We start from the raw sequence: 21,714 nt of genomic DNA on the forward strand, positions 1-21,714 counted from the left end.
TCCTCTTTTTACTGTCTTGTAGCATCACTCAGAGGATTATGAATGACTGGAGCTGATGCATGGATGCAAAGGGATAAATAAAAAATGGGACAAATCACCTCAAGTGGTATTAGTCATCAAGGAAAGTGTTCACACAAGCCTCTTTACCCTGGCCTGTGACACTTAAGATGTGTGTTTTCGGGACCCACCCTATTCCTGTTTCTGTAATTTGTTTTAACTTTTTTTAATGATGAATTTTAGGTTGTTGTGGCCCGTCCTGTGACCTGCTGGTGAAGGGCGGGTAATCAATTTTACCATCATCATCATCACCACAACTGATGAGAAACAAAGGGTTGTTACATTCTCCATCAAGAAATAATATTTATTTATTTAATACCCCACCCTTTCTCCCGGCAGAGCCCAGGGTGGCAAACATAAAAGGTGTTCTCAAGCAAAATAGTGGGCCTCATCATCTCTCATTCATCATCATCATCATATATTTTTAAAGGCCAGGCTACAAAATAATCTAAAATGATATTTGAAATCATTTTAATAGCATTTAAAATTACACCTGAAATAATTTTTTATTTGTTTTAATTATAGTTTGCCATGAGTGGGTGGAAATAAAGCACAGTACCTAGAAGGAGAAACGCAAACACAGACCAAAATAGCAGTCAATTAATTCACATTTCTGTATTGAGTCAGACACATCAGATTTCATGGCTGCTTTACTCCCGAGATGGATACTCTAAAATCTAGTTGTCAGAAGGCTTCCAGAGGTGTATCCCTGAAAACTGTAGCCAGGCCTAGTTCTGCTCAGGGCTTTTGCTGCTGTATAGAAGACGCCCCTCTGCTGCCATACAGGTTGAAGGCAGCCTAGGCAAAGTGTCTTCTGGTGGACCTTCTTCTCTGTCAATGAGCCTGGCAGGCTTACCTGGCAATGGCGGAAGCCAGCAGCAGCAGCATTCTGAGCAGCACTAACTTGCTAGCTCTAACCACTATTTTAGTTTTCCACAGTGCTCCAGAGGAACATTGCATTGGGGCATTGTGCAAACTCAAAATGGAGGCTAGACCAGGCTATCTAGTGCTACTTGCGAGTGCCAGACCAGAAAAATATACAATAAAGGGGTGGGGAGGCCAGAACAGGCAAGAATGATGGGCCCTGCTGGGGCCTTGGGACCTTGGAAATTGCCCAAAGATATGAGGTGCCAGCCCCAGCCCTGATCTCATAATTCTGAACCGTGCTGTGTTTAACTTTACCTTCTCGCTCAATATTAATATGGAAGCCATCAAAGGCTGTGGGTGGCTTGGGGGGCAACCAGCTCAGCGCCATTTTCACTGGGAGGAACAAGTGAGGCTCAGGAGAAGGACTTCCAAACCCTGCAGTTGGGATGATGTTCTCATAATCTCTTGGGACTGCATTAACAAACTCGTCTTCATTCTCTGGGGAGTCAGGTTCATTCACCCACCAATCTGGCTGAGACGTGGCTTCATAATCACTGCTATTATAATGGTAGTCAGGCCACGTATAGGAAGTGTTCACTGTCGGGAACTCAGGGAGCTCATCCAAAATGTGGGTAACTTTCTCCTGTTGCATTGCATTCTGTGATCCCAAGAATGGTTCCTCTGGGAAACTCCCACTGTGTTCCTCCCAGTTCTCATTTAAGTTCATATGTATTATATGCACAGAAATGTTTCGAGGTGGGTAGGGAACTGGAAAAGATAAAACACTTTTTAAAATATGTGTATTATACATAAAATTCAATTATAAACAAAATTCAACCATTTTCATAACAATATTCATTATTCGAATTAAAAAAATCTGAATTTAATTTCCTTGATTATCATTAAGATAGTTATTTCAGAAATAATAGATTTTGACTTAATTCAAAATGTCTTAAATTGTCCAAATTTCCTTTCCCTTCTCAATATCTTACCAATGGGATGTTACATTCAACAAGTGTACAATCTATATACCTGTGTATCCAAATAGATAAGACCCCTGTTAGACTTTTTTCTGTCTGTGGTCTCATAATTTGTTGAAATTAATTAAAAATCAGCCATGTTCACAGAGTATCTGTAATCCTATTACTGACCTTGCCCCATACTCTGACCTTCATCTTCTGCAGTTTAAAAGTTTAAAAATGCATGGGTGATTTTTAATTAATTTAATTAATTTAACATTGAAGTCTATGATAGTACAGGAATGCTCAGTAAGAACCAACTATCAGTGTTCTAAAAGCCAGACTAACAGCTGTTTGGCTTGGCTAATAAGGGGGTCACATCCACGCCAGACACTGATTCCACTTTAAAAAGTCATGGCTTCCCCCAAAGAATCCTGGGAAATGTAGTTCGTGAAGGGTGCTGAGAATTGTTAGGAGACTCCTATTCCTCTGACTGACTTCCAGTGGCCAGAGTGGTTTAACAGTCAGCCCCTTTTCCCAGAGAACTCTGAGACTGTAGCTCTGTGAGGGGAATACGGCGACTCCTACCAACTCCCAGCACCCTTCAGAAACTACACTTCCCAGGATTCTTTGAGGGAAGTCATGACTGTTTAAAGTGGAATAAATGTCTGGTGTAGATGTGGTCAGGGACAGCTTTGGTTTAAATTTGGGTGGGAGACTACATGTGTCTGCTGTAGAATAAAAAGGTGGGGGAAATCCTGGGGGGGGGGAAGATACTGTTAACAATGTTTTCCTTTTGGAAAGGAAAGGAGCTTTCCCTCTGCCCAGTGCCCACCCACTGATCTCCTCCCCTCCCACCTCCTACTCCTCCCCCTCTCCCCTTCTCCCTCCCCTTCAGTGGTCCAGGTTGTCCCTTTTGAACATATCCCAGGAACAGAAACTCTGTGCAGTGTGGAACACCAATATGATCTGAGGCATGAACCAATATAAGTTTTTAAGGAGCCTGTTCAGGTGGAATTTTGGGAAGACAAACCAAAACATCTCTGGAATTTTCCTGGCTGGAATATGAAAATGCTGGTATTCATCTATTTCATTTATAACCTGCCATTCCTACAAGGATTTCAAGGCAGGGTATATCGTTCTCCCCCCCCCATTTTATTCTCACACAACAACCCTGTGAGGTAGGTTAGGCTAATAGATACTGACTGGCTCTGGATCACTACAGCGGATTTGAACCTGAGTCTTCCCAGTCCTAGTCTGACACTCTAGCTGCTACACCACATGGGGTCTTTGTTAGCAGTTGCTCTTTCACTTCTTGCTTTTACTGAATTTCCCTTGATGAAAGCAACCAGAAATATAAGAGGCTGATATACAACGGCACGGTCTAATGGCTTCTGAGATTAGAAGGAATTCCTGGGTGCACTTCCAAGATGGAATTAAAAAGGGTTCCAGACCTTGCAGAAGTGTCATTTTCAATCCATATAACATAGCTATTTTGTCATGTTTATATATATATAAAGAAGTTGTCTAAGCCTTCACACTTCAAGGCATAAACTGATCAAGAGCAGGAGACTGGGGAGAGGGAAGAGGTGCAAGACAATATAATTAGTCTCCCTATTGAAGTGCATACAATTTGCCTAGAGCATGTTAAAGGGTAACATGTCTCCCTCTAAAGATGTCAGCAATGAGATTGGTGCTTGAAGGAGATTGCCCTGCCAGATTGACGGATGGGTAAGCTCCAGCCTGGAAGATCCTCTGAGGGAGTCTGGTGTAGTCAATAGCATGTTGGTCTTGGGCTGCGAGACAGTGAGGATAAAACAGGATGAACACTTGTATGATGCCTTGCATTCCTTGGAGAAAGGACTCATCAGGGGAAAACTAAATAAGGTAGGGATTGCCAAATAAAGCAGGGTTGCCAACTTTTTGTGGTAAGCTTCCTTTGCTGTTAAACTCACCATACAGCAGGCTGAATTTCATCACCCAAGTGCTTCTCATCACTGCACCTCCAAAGAAGGACAAAACTCTGGTGCTGAATTCAGGGGCCAGTGGGACAGTTCACAAAGCTACAGGAGCCTTACCAGAAAATAAGTGGGCAACTCATTATAAAATAATAATTAATGCTTAGCTTATACTCTAAGGTCACATCCACACTATTCCATTAAAGCACACTTATACTACTTTAACTGTCATGGTTTCCCCCAAAGAATTCTGGGAACTGTAGTTTACTTGGTCACAGAACTTTACCCAGAACTCTTATCTAACTACACTTCCCAGGAGTCTTTGGTGGAAGCCATGACTCCTAAAGTGGTATAAGAGTGCTTTAAATGTATGGTGTGGATGGGATTAGGTCAGTGATGGGGAACCTTCATCCCTGATCAGTGGCCTTGCTGGTTAAGACTGATGCGTCCAACAACATCTGGAGGGCCACAAGGTCCCTCGTCCCTGGTATATAGGGTCCATTTCCCTGGCAAGCCTCTAAAACACCGGACCAGAGAAGGGCTACTCCTAGGAAAAGATTTCTGCTTAAGGGAGCAATGCACATTTCTGCACCTGGATACAATGCACACACACACACCACTCATATTACCTGTTCGGTGTTGCTTTGGTTCATGTTTAACCCCGCTGTATTCCACCAGCGTTCTTTTATTGAATGTCGCTTCAGACACCAGCTGAAATGTGATGTTGCTGTAACATATTCCTGGCAGCCAGTGACTGAAAACAGTTTTGCCTTTAAAGAAATCTGTGGAGTGGTAAACAAATGGCATGGATTAAACTAGCCTTCCCAGTTCTACCTAGAGATATCAGGGACTATACCTGGGATCTGCTGCATGCAAAACGGCAAATAATAGTAAATAATACTATTCCCCTTCCAGCCATTCCCATTCAGGAAGCATCTTTAGCTATCCATCTGAATGTCACGTAGGAACACAGGAAGCAGCCTTCTGCTGAGTAACACCATTGGTCCATCTAGCTCAGTATTGTCTACTCTGACTGGCAGCACTCTCCAGGGTTTTAGACGGGATATTCCCAACCATACCTAGAGATAATGGGGATTGAGACCTTCTGCATGCAAAGCAAATGCTTGATCATTGAGCTAATGTAATAGGGATAAGAAACACGATGGGGGGTGTTTGTGACATGAAGCCTATAGCAGGGACTACAACCTCCAGGCCCTGGCATATAGCAATGATGCCACCACAATAGGGCAATTAACCAATTGAGGCTGTGAGCACACTAGTTGCCTACAACAAAGTGTTTCCATTGGCCACACCTGAAGGGGCAACGGGTTGATCTGCCAATCAGTTGTAAAATCTGTCTGAAGCTGAATTATTAAAAAAAAAAAACTCGAGTCGATCCCACCAGGTTTTACAGTAAAAACAGGTGGGGTTTGACTAGTGTCATATTCCCCCTTTTTCAGAAAAGAGAGGTGGAGAGGCACTGGAACCAATAAAACAGTAAGCGTGTCTCTACTCTTAATCTTAGGTTGTGTGAACTGCAGCTTATTTCAGGTTTAATGTGAGCTTCACACATTTAATGGTGATGAATATCTGGGCAAAGAACAGTATTTCTGTATATACACTGTGTTATAGTGAAATGAGATCTAACCTCGCCATTGGATCAGGTGCTGAAATGCTATGAGAATTCAAGCTTCCTCAAAAGTTTAAAATGGGGTCAGCACGCAGGGCCCAAGGACAGAAAGGGCTGTGAATTGTTGGCTGTGGAGGGGTGAGACAGGGAAGGGCGTAGGCAGGCCACACTATCAACTGTTGGTCAACTATAAGACTGTGCATGAAGACAATGGGTATATCAGGGGTGGAAGACCTTTCATGTGGGTGGGTGCAGCCCAGAGGGAGAGGAGCAGTCAGGAGGGGAAAATGAGACATGGTGGAGCAGAAAGAGATGGAGTGATGCAAGGAGGAGAGGGGAGCAAAGCTCTCTGCAATCAATCCCTTCAGGCTTCTAGCAAAAATAATCTGACTCTTCCCTGACAGCTTGCTGAGTGGGGGAGGAAGATGGGGGGGGGAGAGAAAGAAAGAAACAGAAAGAGGTATCAGAAAGTGGGAGACAGAAAAGGGACAATCCTGGCCACTTTTGGTCCCCCCCCCCTTTTGGCTCTGGTTATACCCACTCATCAGCATGCAGCCCGCAACGATTGCCACCCTGGTGTAAAATGGCTCATTCAAGAAGCATGTGTTTGTGACAATTATCTGCAGGAAGCACAAATGGCATGTGCATGGATGTGAACAGGGAAGGGGGTGTGAAGATAAAGTAGATCCAGAAAAATACTGCACACATATACATGCACACACACATGCATGCGGCCTTGTGTGCGTTGTGATGTTTATTATATTGGCACTTGTTTAACAGTCACTTTCTACCCACCTTTATGCAACATTGTCCGATAATCTTTCCCTTCCCAGTAGCTTATATTGACCCGGGTGAAAACATTGAATTTCTCTGGATATTGGATTTCAAACAATACTCCAGTTTCTGGCGATGGTTTGTAATCATAGATGGAAACGCTGGTTACAGGTAGAGGTTCTGAAAAAGAGAGAGAGGAAGGAAGGAAGGAAGGAAGGAAGGAAGGAAGGAAGTTTAGTTCTCAAGATATCAAGTTATGCTTTTCTATCTATACATATATTTTTGAAAGCCATCACACAGTACGATGGCAGCATTCCATGGGGGCAGAGAGGAAGCACCAGGTATGAGGCAAGTGAGGGCATAAGGCAAGTGAGGATGGCGAGGACAGTGGCCGGGCAGTTAAGGAAACCAGCATGTTGGGCAGGTGGCCAAGCAAGCAAGATGGGAGGGCAAGATGGGTCGAGCAAGCCATGGAGGAACAGTCAGGCCAGCCTCATCAACTGTTCTGCTCTACTGTTGCTGCCCCCCCCACTTCATCAACAGCCTCAGCGTTGGAAGGCAAGGAGGAAGGAAGCGGCGGGAGAGCAGAACAGTTGCTCGAGTGGTGCACCAGCCACTCCCCACTATACCTGTGTCGCTCACCTCAGCTGGCCACCTCCTCACAGGAGAAGGTCTAAAGGGGTGGAGAGGAAGAAGCTTGAAAACCCATTTGGGGGGAAGGAGAGGAGGACATTTGATGGCTCATTGAGGGGGGCAGTGTGTGTGTGCGTGTGCGTTTGGCAGTTCCTGAGGGGGGGAGTCCCTGTGTTTGGGAGTTGCTGGGGGTGGGGGTTGGCACACAAAGCATGCAGGGGCAAAGCCCCTAGTAGAAAGAAATTAGTATAACAAAAGAGCATTAGTCACTCATCCCGCTCTCGTCTGATTCACTCTCAGCTTTGTGGATGGAGAATATAGTCAACAATGTTACTGTTTTTATTTTATAACTGATTTTCCAGTTTATCTTGTATGTTATGTTATCTTTTTCATTATAACATAAAATAAAAATGGTTAAAAAAAAGAACATGGAATTCCAGTGACATCCTTGGCAAAACTTGCAAATTACTTGGGGCTTATTCACACATGCATATAAATTGCTTGATTTCTCAAAGGCTCCATCTGCACTATACATTTAAAACAGCATCACACCACTTTAAACAGTCATGGCTTCCCCCAAAGAATCCTGGGAACTGTAGTTTGTGACAGGTGCTGAGAGTTGTTGAAAATGGAAATGGACTTCCTTCAAGTCGATCCTGACTTATGGCTACCCTATGAATAGGGATTTCATGGTAAGCGGTATTCAGAGGGGGTTTACCATTGCATCCCTCTGAGGCTAGTCCTCCCCAGCTGGCTAGGGCCTGCTCAGCTTGACACAGCTGCACAAGCCAACTGCTTCCTTGTCCGCAACTGCCAGCTGGGGGGCAACTGGGCCTTGGGACTATGCAGCATGCTCATGGCTGCACGGTGGCAGGGCACGTAACCCCTGAGCCACTTGCTGTGGGGGTGATCTTTAGCTGGCCCTTGACACCCAGGAGACACGAGTGGGGATTTGAACTTACAGACTCCCAGCCAGGGTCTCCTCCCCACTGTGCTACACCAGCTGTTAGGAGAGCCCTATTCCCCACACAGAGCTGGAATTCTCAAAGATTCCTGGGAAGAATTGTAGCTCTGTGTGTGTGTGGGGGGGGAGAGAATAGGAGTTTCCTAACAACTCTCAGCATCCTTAACAAACTACAGTTCCCAGGATGCTTTGGGAGAAGCCATGACTGTTTAAAGTAGTATGATACTACGTTAAGTTAAATGTATAGTGTAGATGGGGCCAATGTATGAAAGGTAAACGTGTGAACCGATTCCACTGAGAAACATGCTGGTGACCAGCATGTGGCACCCTTGGGCAGCTGCTTAGGCCCCAGAAACCACTGACAGGATGCACAGCTGATGCCTGATATGGGACCTCCTTAAAATATAATCTCCCAGTATTCAGAAAACCAAAAGGCAGCTGGATGAGGGAGAGCGCTATTTCAGTTTCTCCCAATGCACTCTAGAGAGGAAGGGACAGAGGGATACGAAAATTTCATTTACTATTTTTCCAATCTTAAATTCTCCAAACCCTTATTTCTCTGTCTCGTTATAGCTTCGCTCCTAATCTGTATATAAAACCGTTCACTTTAGCTCAGTATCTAACTCATTTATATTCCCCTAGACTTAGAAGGGCATTTACATTGGCTAAATTTAATGTACTTCCCTCTGCTCTTTTAGAGGGAAGATACAGAAAAATTCCTTTTCTCGAATGACTCTGTCCGTGTAATTGTGGAACCATCGAAACTGTTGATCATGTTCTTTTAGATTGCAGATTTTATGAGGCCCCCTGTTTACGTTTCATCCTGCCACTTATACAGAAATTTCATGACAGAGACTCAACCTTTTATGTTTAGTATTTACTTGCAGATAGACCCCTATATTACAAACAAGGCTGCTAATTTCTTTGCTGTAGTGATTCAAATTCGCACAAAATTGATGCCTCGGAAACTATGAATCTTATATGTATATTTTAAATTATATCTTTTTATATACTGTTTTGCATAAGTGTATTCTGAGAATTTTTTTTTTTACATGTAACTGACTGGCTGGTCTATGACCGTAATCAAATCAAATCAATCAATCAATCAATCTTAAATTCATTTCACCACATTTCCACATCAGTTTGCAAGTCCTCAAGAAAATCTGTCTGCATTTTAGTACACATTTCTCCAGATATATACATTTTTGTATGCAGTTTTGCCCAATAGGTCATTTTTTGCAAACACTTTCCCCAATATAATGTATTTAAGCATGCTTTTCACTGTGCATTTTTTGCAAGCAATTTCCCCTAACATCGTTTTTTTTGTACATATCACAAAATTCAGAGAAGTGCAGATTTTGAAGGATACTTACATTTCGGTTCCCATTTGTTTCAGGAAGTGCCAGTTCAGCAGGTTTACGTTAAAATGTCAGCAGAACTTAATTTCTTCCCAGTTCCTAACTCTGTGGTATTCAGGGACATGGTGGCCCCCAGAAGGAGCCACCACTTAGATTTCCCACAATGCTCCAGAGAGACACTTCATCAGGGTCATTCTAGGTGCTTTTAAGTGCATTGCTGCCACTTATGTGACTGCTGCTGCCAGGTAAGCCCACGGGAAGGGGCCCAACAGTGGCACCTTTTCAAGAGACTCCTCAAGCATAAGAACATACTAAGAGCCTTGCTGGATCTGGCCAAAGGCCCATCCAGTTCAGCATCCTGTTCTCACAACCAGATGTCTATGGGAAGACCGCAAGCAGGGCCCAAATGCAACAGCACTCTCCCCACTTGTGATTCCCAGCAACTGGTATTCAGAGGCATCCTGCCTCCGACAGTAGAGGTAGACCATAGCCATTAAAGCTGGAGCATGCCCTGTATGTAAGTTAGATCTGTGATGGCTCCTTGATGAACACCATCCTATGATGTTGCAGTCACACCCATACACATCACTCAAGGAGCATGACATCAGCAGCTGACTTGAATCTGTGAATAGATCAGCCCAGACAGAAGAATGAACAATGAGTTGTCCAGAATGCGGTACCAGGCCAAATTCAGCATCTTTATAGGAAATCCTGACTTATGTGACCTGTTACTCGGCTGACAAATTGCAATACAACCCTCTTGTCATCTGCCATGGTGGTACCCCTGTGAAACATGAGTATAGCTTCCATCTACCTGCAACATTCAAGTAAGCCATGTATAGTACGGAGAAGTCGTTAGACCCCTTTGGCTTGTAACATAATGACATGAGTAGGCAGCATGGTGCAATGGTTAGGGTGTTTGCCTACAACTCATTCAAATCCCAACTTAGCCGTGAAGCTCTGGGAGGAAGGGCAGGATATAAATCTAATAAATCATAATCATAATATAATGAAGCTGACTGGAAGATCTTGGGCCAATACTCCCTCAGCCTGACAAACCTCACAGTGCTCTTGTGAGGATGAAATGGTCGGTGGGCGGGGAAAAGGGCTATGCATACTGCCTTGAGCCCCTTGGAGGAAAGGCAAGATATTAAAACTAATGAATGCAATGCAACAGTTAGAAAGGGATGGGTGCACATGTTATTTTGCGTCGGATCAGGAAAGATGATCTGCCTTCTGACTCCAAAGAGTCATTTTGCCAATTACTGCTGTGTGAAGGCACACAGGGCTTCGCTATCTTTCATTACTTTCCGCCTGACGGAGGCTTCCTCTGCTATAATCACATTACAATTTTCTAATTATGGCAACTTTATAGACTGAGTGATTGCATTACCCCGCTTCTTCTTCCTAGAAGAAATCAAATCAGGAACGGAAGCTGTATTCCTTTTTACTGCAATTTTATTTTGGTCCTCCTGATCTTTCGATTGAATTAAGTGATGACTGGATTAAACTCTCTTTTCCTTCCAGCAGCAACTAGAAAATCAACATGGATTAACACTGAGAGCATTTAGAGATTAACAGAGCATTTTGAGATGCCATATTCACCTTGTGTCTTTTGGAGATATCCCCGGAGTTACGTGGGAAAGCAACCCTACACTCACTCTTCAAGGTCAATGTCCAGAGGGGTAACTGTGCTAACCAGTGGCAGGAAAAAACAAGCAAACAAACAACTACAACAATAACAACAAAAGAGTCTTGTGACCCTGACCATTTTTTTTAATGGTGCAAGCTTTCATGAGCTAGAACCCACTTCATGAGAGGCAAGACCTTCAAGATCAGAGGAGGAGATCAAACCTGTCTTTGTTGCGGTTGCCACACTGCAACCCAGGAGAAAGTGTGCTTACATTTAAATGCATGGACGATGTGGGAGATGAGAAACTTATAAGATGTAGGGATGGGGGAACAATTCAATTCAATTTGCATTTAAAGCCAACGCTATCAAATTTGCACTGTCTGAAACAATATGAGAATCAAAATGCAGCCATCCTTCAAAATTCACACATCCAAATTTTGTGATGCGGTTCTCCAACCAATGTTTACAAGAATGCATATATTAGGAGAAAGCAGGCTCAGATGACAGACTCTGGAAGTAGGACCCAGGACAGCTAATAGGTGGAGGGACTTGCTGCTCCACATCACCCCTCCCCCTGACAGTGACAGGAAGGGAAGGAAAACTGTGATCAATTTGCCTAGAATGTGACTTGGAAAGCCAATAGGGGCAATGCTGGACTTTTATAAGAACTCTCCTGGGTTTAGTTCCCTGGTCTGTGCAGCTTGTCTGTGCGAGAAGGTGCTAAACAAGGCCTGGGCATAGCCTAGCTGTCTTAGGCCATGTCTTCTGCCTGTGGATCCTTGAATTCTCTACTGCCAGTGCCTACTTTAGATTGCTAGGCTGCACATAAGAAGATCAAAAAGAAGAGACCACAAAGTGGAATTCTCCTTCCCCCCTCCACAACTTTTAAAGATACAGAAGACCTCTTGGAGGCTGGGCCTGGCAACCAAGAGGTCTTCTGTATATTTAAAAGTTGTGCAGGGGGAAGGGAGAATTCCACCTTGTGGCTTTTCATATTACAGTGTTGCAAGAACACCTGCACTTGGCTGACTTTCTCTTCTCCTAAAGATACAGGGTCAGTCTCAGGGATTGAACCTAGCAACCCTACTCTGAAGGCACATAAGGCCAGTTCCCAGCTGAAGCTAAGAAGGGTCAGGTCTGGTCAGTGCCTGGATGGAAGACCGCCTGGGAACCATATGTAAGCCGCCTTGGGTTTCTATCATGAAAAGAAAGGCGGGGTATAAATGTAATAAATAAAATAATACAATAAAGTATTAAGTACTATGCTATTTAACTCTGACCCTGCTGGACCTTGACACATGCACACAGTTGCTCCCTCCCACTCTTCTTCTGCAATTGGACTGCTGGTTTGTCCTGCTTTGGGTGAGGAAGCAGAACAGACAAAAGGCCCAGGAGAGGAATTTGCTGAATCAGCCACAGTGACCTCTTCCCCCAGTGCATTGAGAGAGACACACACCCGTAATAGTAAACAACTGTTGCAATCAAGGGGACGTATTTCCGGCCTCAAACACCAGGCAACAGGCACGCAAGGGAGGTTTCCAAGAGAGAAGAGCAGGGGCGACACACAGAACTGGGTCATCAGCTTCCTCAGCTATGGGTGCCTTTCACAGCTCTGCATGACAACTCCTAAGCATGCAAAGTTTGCCATAATTGGGGTTTAGGACTGGGTGAGTGGGAGGTGGATTAAGTCAGGATTTTTTCTCCAGTTTGGTTTCTAAACTGAACTGGAGAAGGATTCTTTAATGCTTGCCTCAAAGAGTAGGTGAGCATTACCCAAAGGGATTTTGCAATGCTCATGTACTCTTTGAGGCAAGCATTACAATCCAGTGAAGCTTGTACTGAGTTCTGAGAAGAGGTTCCAGGCACGTGGGAGAAGGGGAGGAGTCATTCAAGGAGAAGCAAGGAAGAATGGACGGAGTCTCACATGGGGGGTTACCCTGTATCCCAGGAACCTTTGACCCTGCAAATGTTACTGGACTCCAACTCTCATCATTTCTGATCACTAGCCATGTTTGTTTTATTTATTTTTATTTTATTGTTTGATTTATATCCTGCCCTTCTTCCCAGTAGGAGCCCAGGGCGGCAAACAAACTGTTGGTTGAGGCTGATAGGAGTTGTATCATCTATAGGGCCGCAGGTTCCCCATCTTACAACAGCCTTCTGAGATAGGTTAGGCTGGGAGACAGAGACTTACCCAAGGCTACTCCAAGAGGATCAGGACAAAATGGGGATTTTGAACCCAGGACTTCACAATTAGTGCCCACCGCTATGTTTATTTCGCTACACAGGCTGTTAGCTCCGGCCAATGTCCCAGCTGAAAAATAATTTTGTGCTCCAACCACCCCCTGCCCCCTAGTGTGAAGAATGTGGTACATTAGAGTCATTCCCAAACTCATAAACATATAATTCTTATTCTCCTGATGCAATCAGCCTGTGACAAGGAACAAGATCAATGCAGAATTAGGAGGGGGGGAAGAGAAAGAAAGGAAAAAAAGAAAAAGAAAAAATAGGTTATCTGATCCAGAGTTGGCAGCATTGTTAGGCTTGGTGTAAAATCTAAGCCCCTGGATGGAGAAAGGGCGATAATGCAAGCATGTTGTTTTAGTAGCAAAGTTTTACACTGCTTTCCAGAAACAAAAAACAATATCTTGAAAGCATCAATAAAACGGACCGAGATTCATGCTGCAGATTTCATTCAAGGAAAAATAAATCCAGGGATTATATTTTTCAATACCTAGAGCCAACTGATAGGCTTGGTTCCAGTCTCCATGCTCTCAGAGGAAGACGTCTTATACTAAGTCAGGCCATTTGTCCAGCAAGCCCAGTACTGTCCACTCTGACTGGCAGCAGCTCTCCACAATCTTAGGCAAAAGGCTCTCCCATTTAACTGGAGATGCCAGAGATTGAAACTGGGACCCTCTTCATGCGAAGCACATGCTCTGCCACTGAGCTATGTCCCCTCACCTTTGACTGCATGCACACTTTAGTGCAGTGGTTTCCATTGGCCTGCAGAAACCAAATGTACACGGGCAGACTTGAGGCTAGCAGGATCTACTTTGTTTCTTCAGAGAACCTTGAGATCCACCAACAGCAGGGAGATGCAAAATAATAGCTTGAGGTGGAGCCAGATACAAAGTGGTGACTTGGGAGATTGACTCAATGACCTACTACACCCCATGTGACATATGCAAGGAAAATCTTAATATACAACACCACCCTTGAGTTCTTACAGGGCAGGAGATATATTGTTATATATGATAGATAGATAGATAGATAGATAGATAGATAGATAGATAGATAGATAGATAGATAGATAGATAGATAGATAGATAGATAGATAGATAGATAGATAGATAGATAGATAGATAGATAGATAGATAGATGTTTTTAAAAGGTTGTTTTTAATTATATATATTTAAAAATAGAAAAATGTCTAGTGTAGACAGAACCTTTGAGAAATCAAGGAATTTATTATGCCTGTGTGAATAAGCTGCAAGTCATTTGCAAGTTTATACAGGCATTGTGTTAATCTGCCAACCTGATTTAACTACTGTGTTGCTATAATGGAATTATTTTATTGTGTATTTTAATTATGGATGTTTATATTTTAATGCTTGTGTACAGTGCTTGGTTTTTATACCAGGAAACTGCTTAGAAGCCTATTTTGGCATTATATAAATTAAATAATATCATCATCATCTTACACTAGATCCTGACCTACCCCAAACCCACCCAGAGCCGGTCCTACTGCTAAGAAGAGTAAGGCAGCTGCCTCAGGAGGCAGATGCTATGGGGCATGGGGTGGTGTGAAGGTGTTGTAGGGCAGGGTTGTGTGTGCTGTGCGGTCTGCCCTTTTACCCCCTGACCTATAGTCTTCTGCCTTCAGGTGTAGTAGAAGATGCTGTCCCATTGCCAAAATTAAAGTCAATTTCAACTGCTGGCGTGGAGTGGAGGGAGGAGCGTGGGGAGAGTGTTGTTGCAAGAGGTGAAATGATAGAAGTGTATAAAATTGTGAATGGCATGGAGAAAGTGGCCAGAGAAAAGTTTTTCTCCCTTTCTCGTTGTACTATAACTTGTGGACGTCCAATGAAGCTGAATGTTGGAAGATTCAGGACAGACAAAGGAAAGGACTTCTTCACACAGCACATAGCTAAACTATGGAGCTGTATTCATAAATTGAATCCACAAATTCCAAAACAGTATGACTGTGTAGTTAAACTGTGGAATATGCTCCCACAAGAGGCAGTGATGGCCACCAACTAAGATGGCTTTAAAAAGAGGACCAGACAAATTCATGGGGGGAAAGGCTCTCAGTGGCTACTGACCCTGATGGCTACGTCCTACCTCCACTGTCAGAGACAGTATGCCCCTGAATACCAGTTGCTAGAAACCACAGGAGGGGAGAGTGCTCTTGCGCTCAAGTCCTGCTTGTGGGCTTCCCATAAGCATCTGGTTAGCCTATGTGGGAAAAGGATTCTGGACTAGATGGGCCACTGGCCTGATCCAGCAGGCTCTTCTTATGTTGACTCAGGCAGCAAAATGTCTTGGCTCCACCTCTAACTCCAGCCAATGCATCAGGAAAACCATCTGTTTTCCTTTCTTCTCCTGAAACCTCTCCCTAGAGTGCAAGCTGGGATTTTTTTTTAACCCATTGGCACCCATTCCTTTCACCCAAATCCCCTACTCCAGTACACTGATGAGCTGTCAGGGCAGGGCTGTGGTGCCCTTTTCACCCCAAGGGACGCATTCCCTTCTGGGCAACCTTCAGAGGGCCACATGCTGGTGGTGGGCGGGGCCAGGGGCAAAAGTGGGTGGAGCAATGAATACCATTTTTACCTGTGTACAGTCGGCTTATTTCTTTGCACACACACACACCTCTGTTCTCCATCCTGATAAGCAAGTGGCATTTTAAGTGTTCCAGCACCTATTACAGCCAAGCAACAATACTTGGAGAGTAAAGCCGGGCCAGTGAGGGCTGTGGCCTGGGGACAGTTCTGAGGGCCAAATGGAGAAGGCCCGGAGGGCTGCTGTTCTCCACCCCTGTGTTGGGCTCAAGCAGGCCATCCTTCCCTCCCCACCTTTTTTTTCAGCTACTGACACCCTCAGCATTCTTTGGCTCCACAAGGTCTCTGAGCCTGCTCAGCCCTCATTATATTGTATGTTTTCCTCCCTCGCTTCCCCCCCCCTTTTAATTTGGAGGGAACACACATGCCTGGAAGCTGCTCCCAGCCTATTAACGATGCTTAGCAGCCATATAGAGTAATATATTTCTGCAAACCTGGGCTGTCCTATAAGTATATAGAAACCACTACCCAGTCTACCAGACAGACGAGCACGGGACAAGCAAGTTCAGTTTTCAAGCGAGCAATAATGACGACTGTCCAACGTTTATTTGAATAAAACATTTGGAAGTTTTCAGCTGCGAGTTGATAAATTATTGGATAGTGGCAAGAGCTTTATTGTCACTGGTAATTTTATATCCTAGGAAGAAGCTGGGGGGGGGGGAAATGAGAGTCTCTTCTCTATTTGCTTCTGCCTCCCCCCACATGGGCCCAGCAAAGGCATTTGGATGGTGCAAAACCTTAGGGGTAACCATTCTTTAAGAGTTGGCAAGCTTCCCATCCTTGTTCTAAGAGGATTTCAAGGAGTGGGGCTGCAAAAGACCCTGTTCTGGCTAGGATGCTGCAAAGCAAGGGTCAGCCACACGTGGTTGTAATGGACCAGTAATCTGACTCAGTGGAAGGCAATTTCCTGTGTTGAGAGGCGGATCATGAAGTCCTGTCTGAATAACACTTCCCAGAGTGCTGCACAAATGGCTTCTCATCATTGTCCACCCTATATGCAGGCAGAGAATTGGGGGGGGGATACTCACGAAATTTCTCCAGGGGAGAGGAAAACAAGTTTGATACAGCATTAGGATCTCCTTCCCTGGAGAAACTTTCCTAAGGGTGTTTTGTTTTTGTTTTTAGTGGGGTGATGCTGCATGCATGCTAACATGGTAGCCTGGCTACCATTTTGCATCCGGTGCAATCAGTGCCCTGGACATATCATTGCTACAGGGCACTGTGCGATGGTGGGGTGGTGGCGGCTGCCACAAAAGCAATAGATAACATGTAGAGAAAATTCTGCAAAATGGCCTTCTTCTGTGGTGGGGAGGTTTTGCGAGGAAAATAAAAAGCTCAGAGGGGGAAATGCCAGGCAGAATTAACACCTGGGGGAAAATTAAACAGGTTCTATCTAACCAATAGTGACGGTTGTTGCAGATGGCCTCTACCAGATGCCCATGAAGCTCCTAAGCAGTAAAGCTCATGCCTCATACACATGAGGGTCAAATTCAACCTATTGTTCTCAGGCTTTCCCACTCTTCCCGCAGAGCTAAAGAGGAACATGACAGTGATGTGCAGTCTTCCTGCAGACATCAACAGGCCCCAAGGAACTGTGCTGAAATGCCAAAGGACAGCTAAGGGACCAATTGCTTTGACATCCCTTATTTCACAGAGTCAGGTTTCATCGGCGGCCTCGTTTGCTATATCCCACAGCAGCCGATGCTGGTGGACATTCTGGGAATGCAATTTCTGCCTGGATCAAAGAGGTGTGCCGAGCGTTAAGGCCCAAGCCACAGCCCAATTAGGCACATACTTTATCAATATGTTCTCATATGGTCTAAATACGCCAATGATCTTTAACAGATAGGGAGCCATATGGCACAGCGGGAGCAATAGGTTTTGATTGCCATGTGGGTTGCCATGACAACAAAGATAATTAAGAATCACAACATAAAGATGCAGCATTTAGCAGCAGTTAACTGTTGAATGTTGGCGAACACTGGCAATCCCTTTTGCCTCCCATTCTGATTTTTCTGTCTTTTAAAATTTCCTTCTGCTAGGCTCAGCTCCTAAGCCAGCCTGCTTCTCCTCCTGTCACAATTACCCCTCCATCTGTGGGCCAAACTAGATGTGACATTAATCATGTGGTTGCTCCTGAGTGTGTGTTCTCTGTTCAGTAAAGAGCAGCCATGTATAGGGGGGGAAATCAAGATCCAGATTATGGCATAGTGATGGGTGTGGAAGAGGGCATTTAGCCCTATGCCCCTGCCTCATTCCCAATCCTGATCTGCTCTTTAGCTCCTGTTGTCGCTGGGAGGAAAGCTGACACTGGCATGTATGCAAACAACACCCTCAGTCTGAGGGAGACAGACGAGACAAATTAACCACTAAATAAGGGATGGTTAACCTGTGGACCTACAGATGTTAAGAACATAAGAAGGGCCAGCTAGATCAGTCCAACGGCCCACTTAGTCAAGCATCCTGTTCTCACAGAAGCTAACCAGATACATATGGGAAGCCTGCAAGCAGGACCTGAGCGCAAGAGCACTGTCCCCTCCTGCAGTTTCCAGAAACTGATATTAAGAAGCATACTGCTAGTAGCCTTCGATAGCCTTCTCCTCCATGAATTTTAAAGCCATCCAATTTATTGGCCATCACTGCCTCTTGTGGGAGGAAATTCCATAGTTTTAACAATGCGCTGTGTATTACTTTCTTTCGTCTGTCCTGAATCTTCCAAGGGAGTGTTCAGTTTACTGGTGCGCATGTCTGTGATTTCAGATATGATGTTCACTGTAGTTGGTTTTTGGGGGATGCACTGTGAATTCTTTCTATTTATGTCTGTCTTCACTCCAAATTTGGCACCATTATGGGTAAACTGCAGCAAGGCATAGTACCAACATTTTAAACACATTTGTTAAATTAAAAAGAATTACTTACTGGTTAACACAGTGATTGATCTGGCTGGCTTGGAAACCATATTTGCGCTTACCACCACCAGAGTCACTATGTAATAAAGGCCATGGTAGGTGGCATTAAAAACCACGGGGGCAGGTAAAGTGCTGTTGAATTCATCAAACTGGAAAAAATAGTTCTTTGATTCACCGGTGATTTTGACGACGTACACGGAGGAGGAGCTCACCACATCAGCTGCTTCGAGGAAAACGACGATGCAGTTGTCATCTCGGACTGCCACGTGGAAAGGGGCCACATTCTGCAAGTCAATAAGGAAAGGAAATGGCATTGTAAACTGTTGCTCAATAGGCACCCCAGTTTTGTCTGTAGCCAGGAGAACAGCGACCTGGATTGTGTTTCAGTCAGCTGCAAAGTTATGGGAATGAGGAAGGTTTCATGATGGTCAGACCAAGCACTGTTATCCATAAAAAGAAAGAGAAGCATAGTAGGAGAGAATCCCCAGTTCTGACATTGCCTCTTCTGGGGTGAAAATTGCCTACCGATATGCATTCTACCTCCAGATTGGTTGTTCTCATGGCACTTCCAGTAACACATGAAAGATGGCTACTTAATTGGTTTCCATGTCAGTACTGCTGGCCCCCAGAGCAAAGTAACACTGGCTATGGGTGGTATCTAACACACTCATTCCATTAGTGAAGGATTTCCATTTCTGCAACAGAACTTTCCTCCGCTCCTCTCCCCACACACGACCCAAGCCCTCCCTGAATCTGTTCTGGAGAGCTGGGGGAATCCCCAGAACAGATGAAAAGGCCTGGACACTTGTACAGCCAAACATTTGTGGGCTGATGGAAAGAGTGTGTTGAATACTGCCCTATGTCTGTAGCCCAGACACACCATCGCTGTCCTTGAAATATTACTAGCAGTGGTAAGGGAAGATCCATATCACAGCCACTCTCATGCTACGACAGGTAACATATGGCAAGGGCTATGCCTGTCCTCTGGGTACTATGATATCTCTTCTCTTTAGTATAGAGATTGAAGACAGGCACCATGTGCACTGGGAAAGAATGGAATGGTACTGAAGTCAGTGCCCCAACCCCTGCTTTTTTCAAGCAGACCTATAACTATCCCACTTCTGTTCAGGTGGACATAATTGAATCTGGCCTAAACATCCTGATTTCCCACTTTGGGTCCTGACTGAAGGGCAGCCAGTCCCGGATCGACGCCCTTCCCTCCTCCTTAAAACCGACACTGGAGAGCCCTACAAGAATTAAAAATAAGACTTTCCTATCTGAGCCCTACAGGAGTTATTTGAAAACTTATCTGTTAATAAGGGCTGCTATTCAATTAATGAAAGCTTAGTAAAATAATAGTATGTTTAAAGTTAAGAATCTATAAATTCTTTGATTAAACCTGCAGATATTTGGATGAGAAAAAATAGTACTAAAGGGAAAACTTTTGTACAATGCACACATTGCAACAATCATCATTTAGAAGATATCATTGATCCATGTAGCTCAGTATCATCTACACTGACTGGCAGCAGCTCTCCCGTTTCTCAGACAGGGGACTGCCTGTCCTGATAAATGGGGATGCCCACCACAGATAGATGGTGGTCTAAGCAAAGGGGAGGTCAGTAGTCCCAAAGTTCCTGGCAGACTGGAAGGCGAAGCAAGACACCACCTTGGAGACAGACATAGGTCTGCATTTCAGGACCACAGCTAGTAATCTGCAGCAGAGGCAGAACATGCGTGTTGTTTCAGCAGTGTCCTGGAGCAATTAGAAGATCTTTATAGCCTGGGCTCCACCCCCATTAATGCAACATCTGGCTACTTAAAGGACTGATGCCTTCTTCTGCAGCTGTCAGCTAGGCGCTGGATTTTCAATCTGTGGAGATAACTCTTCAGAGCTCTCCTGACCCTCTGGGGGGTTTGTGAACCAATTAGCAGAGTATAGTGATCTCCTTGGGGTTCAGAGAGGAGATGTGGGCTCTGGTGACTACAGCTCCACGTGGGACAGGCCTAGGAATGGATTGACCATCTTCCTGGCGCTGCTGTCAGAGGAGGACTCTGCCTTCAAAGATCTGGTTGTGGATCATGACACCTCCCTAATCCTACTTAAGATACTGGGGGATGAACCCAGGACTTTCTGCATGAAAAACATGTGCTCTGCAGTTGAGCTAATGTAAGGGGTGTAAGAAGAACAATGCTGGAGGGAGGGCCTCACCTGTAGCATGATGCTGACAGCACGGACTTCAGCCCCCAGTCCAAGCCATGGTGTACAGCAATTATGTCATCATGATAAGATAATCACCACCTAAATCACTGTTTGTGTGAATTGCCCTTTCAGCCTGCAATAATGGTAAATTCACACCTTTGATCAGTGATGAGTATTGGAGCAAAGAATGGTATTTCTGTATCTTTAGAAATTAAAGCTAGAACTATGTTAAAGAGGTACCCTAATGGCAATACCTTCCCTATGAAGAGGCACTCTTTCTCCCCCCACACTAATACAGGGGTCTCTAACTTCGTAGACCCATAGGAACATTTTGAGTTTTGAGCAAGTGCCACAGGCACCACCTCCTCAGGTCATTTCTCTCTCTCTCTCTCTCTCTCACACACACACACACACACACACACAACACACACACAGAAACTGTGTAAAAGCACACACATCACTTTCCCAAGGGATCTGGGTAAAATTAACCTGAGCCTTGAAAAGAACTATAGAGGTAAAACAGGAAGTGGGAAAGAGTGTCACTCATCCAACTTCCTCCTTCACCTGTATTTACTTTTCAAGAGAAAAAACAGGTAACCATCCTCAGCACTTTGTGACCTAGGAAATGGGGAGTGGAGTGGTGGTGCTCAGAGGCTTTGTGGGTAGCAGGGGAAGGTCTCAAGAGTTTCATTGCACCCATGGGCACCATGTTGGCAACCCCTGTACAACTATATAAAATAGTGTTGTGAGTTTCCACTACCACTGAGCTACAGCCCCCCCCCCCCATTTTTAATGCTTGCTTCCCCCACGCGGGCCTTATTCCCTGCAGTGCGAGTTGAATCCTTCTGCAGGTGGTTGGCTCTGGTTTTCAATTTAATTTAATTTATTAAAAAATTAGTTTTGCATCCATGACTCCTGCAAACAG

The 21,714-nt window shown here is 44.6% G+C and overlaps 1 protein-coding gene across 6 annotated transcripts in view; it reads right to left on the minus strand.

The window, feature by feature from the left end:
* The window catches only part of PTPRO (protein tyrosine phosphatase receptor type O), a 99,965-nt gene extending 79,136 nt beyond the window's left edge, over positions 1 to 20,829 (minus strand). For 4 of the 6 annotated variants that reach the window (XM_061638510.1, XM_061638509.1, XM_061638507.1 and 1 more), the window contains exons 1-5: positions 20,799 to 20,829; positions 18,597 to 18,870; positions 6,267 to 6,425; positions 4,471 to 4,623; positions 1,240 to 1,692 (exon numbers count right to left, since the gene is read on the minus strand). In XM_061638510.1, the coding sequence (XP_061494494.1) occupies positions 1,240 to 1,692; positions 4,471 to 4,623; positions 6,267 to 6,425; positions 18,597 to 18,870; positions 20,799 to 20,807 (1,048 nt within the window). In that variant the 5' untranslated portion in view covers positions 20,808 to 20,829. Of the gene's footprint in view, positions 1 to 1,239; positions 1,693 to 4,470; positions 4,624 to 6,266; positions 6,426 to 10,593; positions 10,734 to 18,596; positions 18,901 to 20,798 lie in introns of those variants that run through there. The other 2 variants (XM_061638511.1, XM_061638506.1) reach the window with 2 other exon arrangements.
* Positions 20,830 to 21,714: the final 885 nt, after the last annotated feature.

The sequence above is a fragment of the Rhineura floridana genome, chromosome 8, assembly GCF_030035675.1.
Source record: "Rhineura floridana isolate rRhiFlo1 chromosome 8, rRhiFlo1.hap2, whole genome shotgun sequence".
NCBI classification, from domain to species: Eukaryota; Metazoa; Chordata; class Lepidosauria; order Squamata; family Rhineuridae; genus Rhineura; species Rhineura floridana.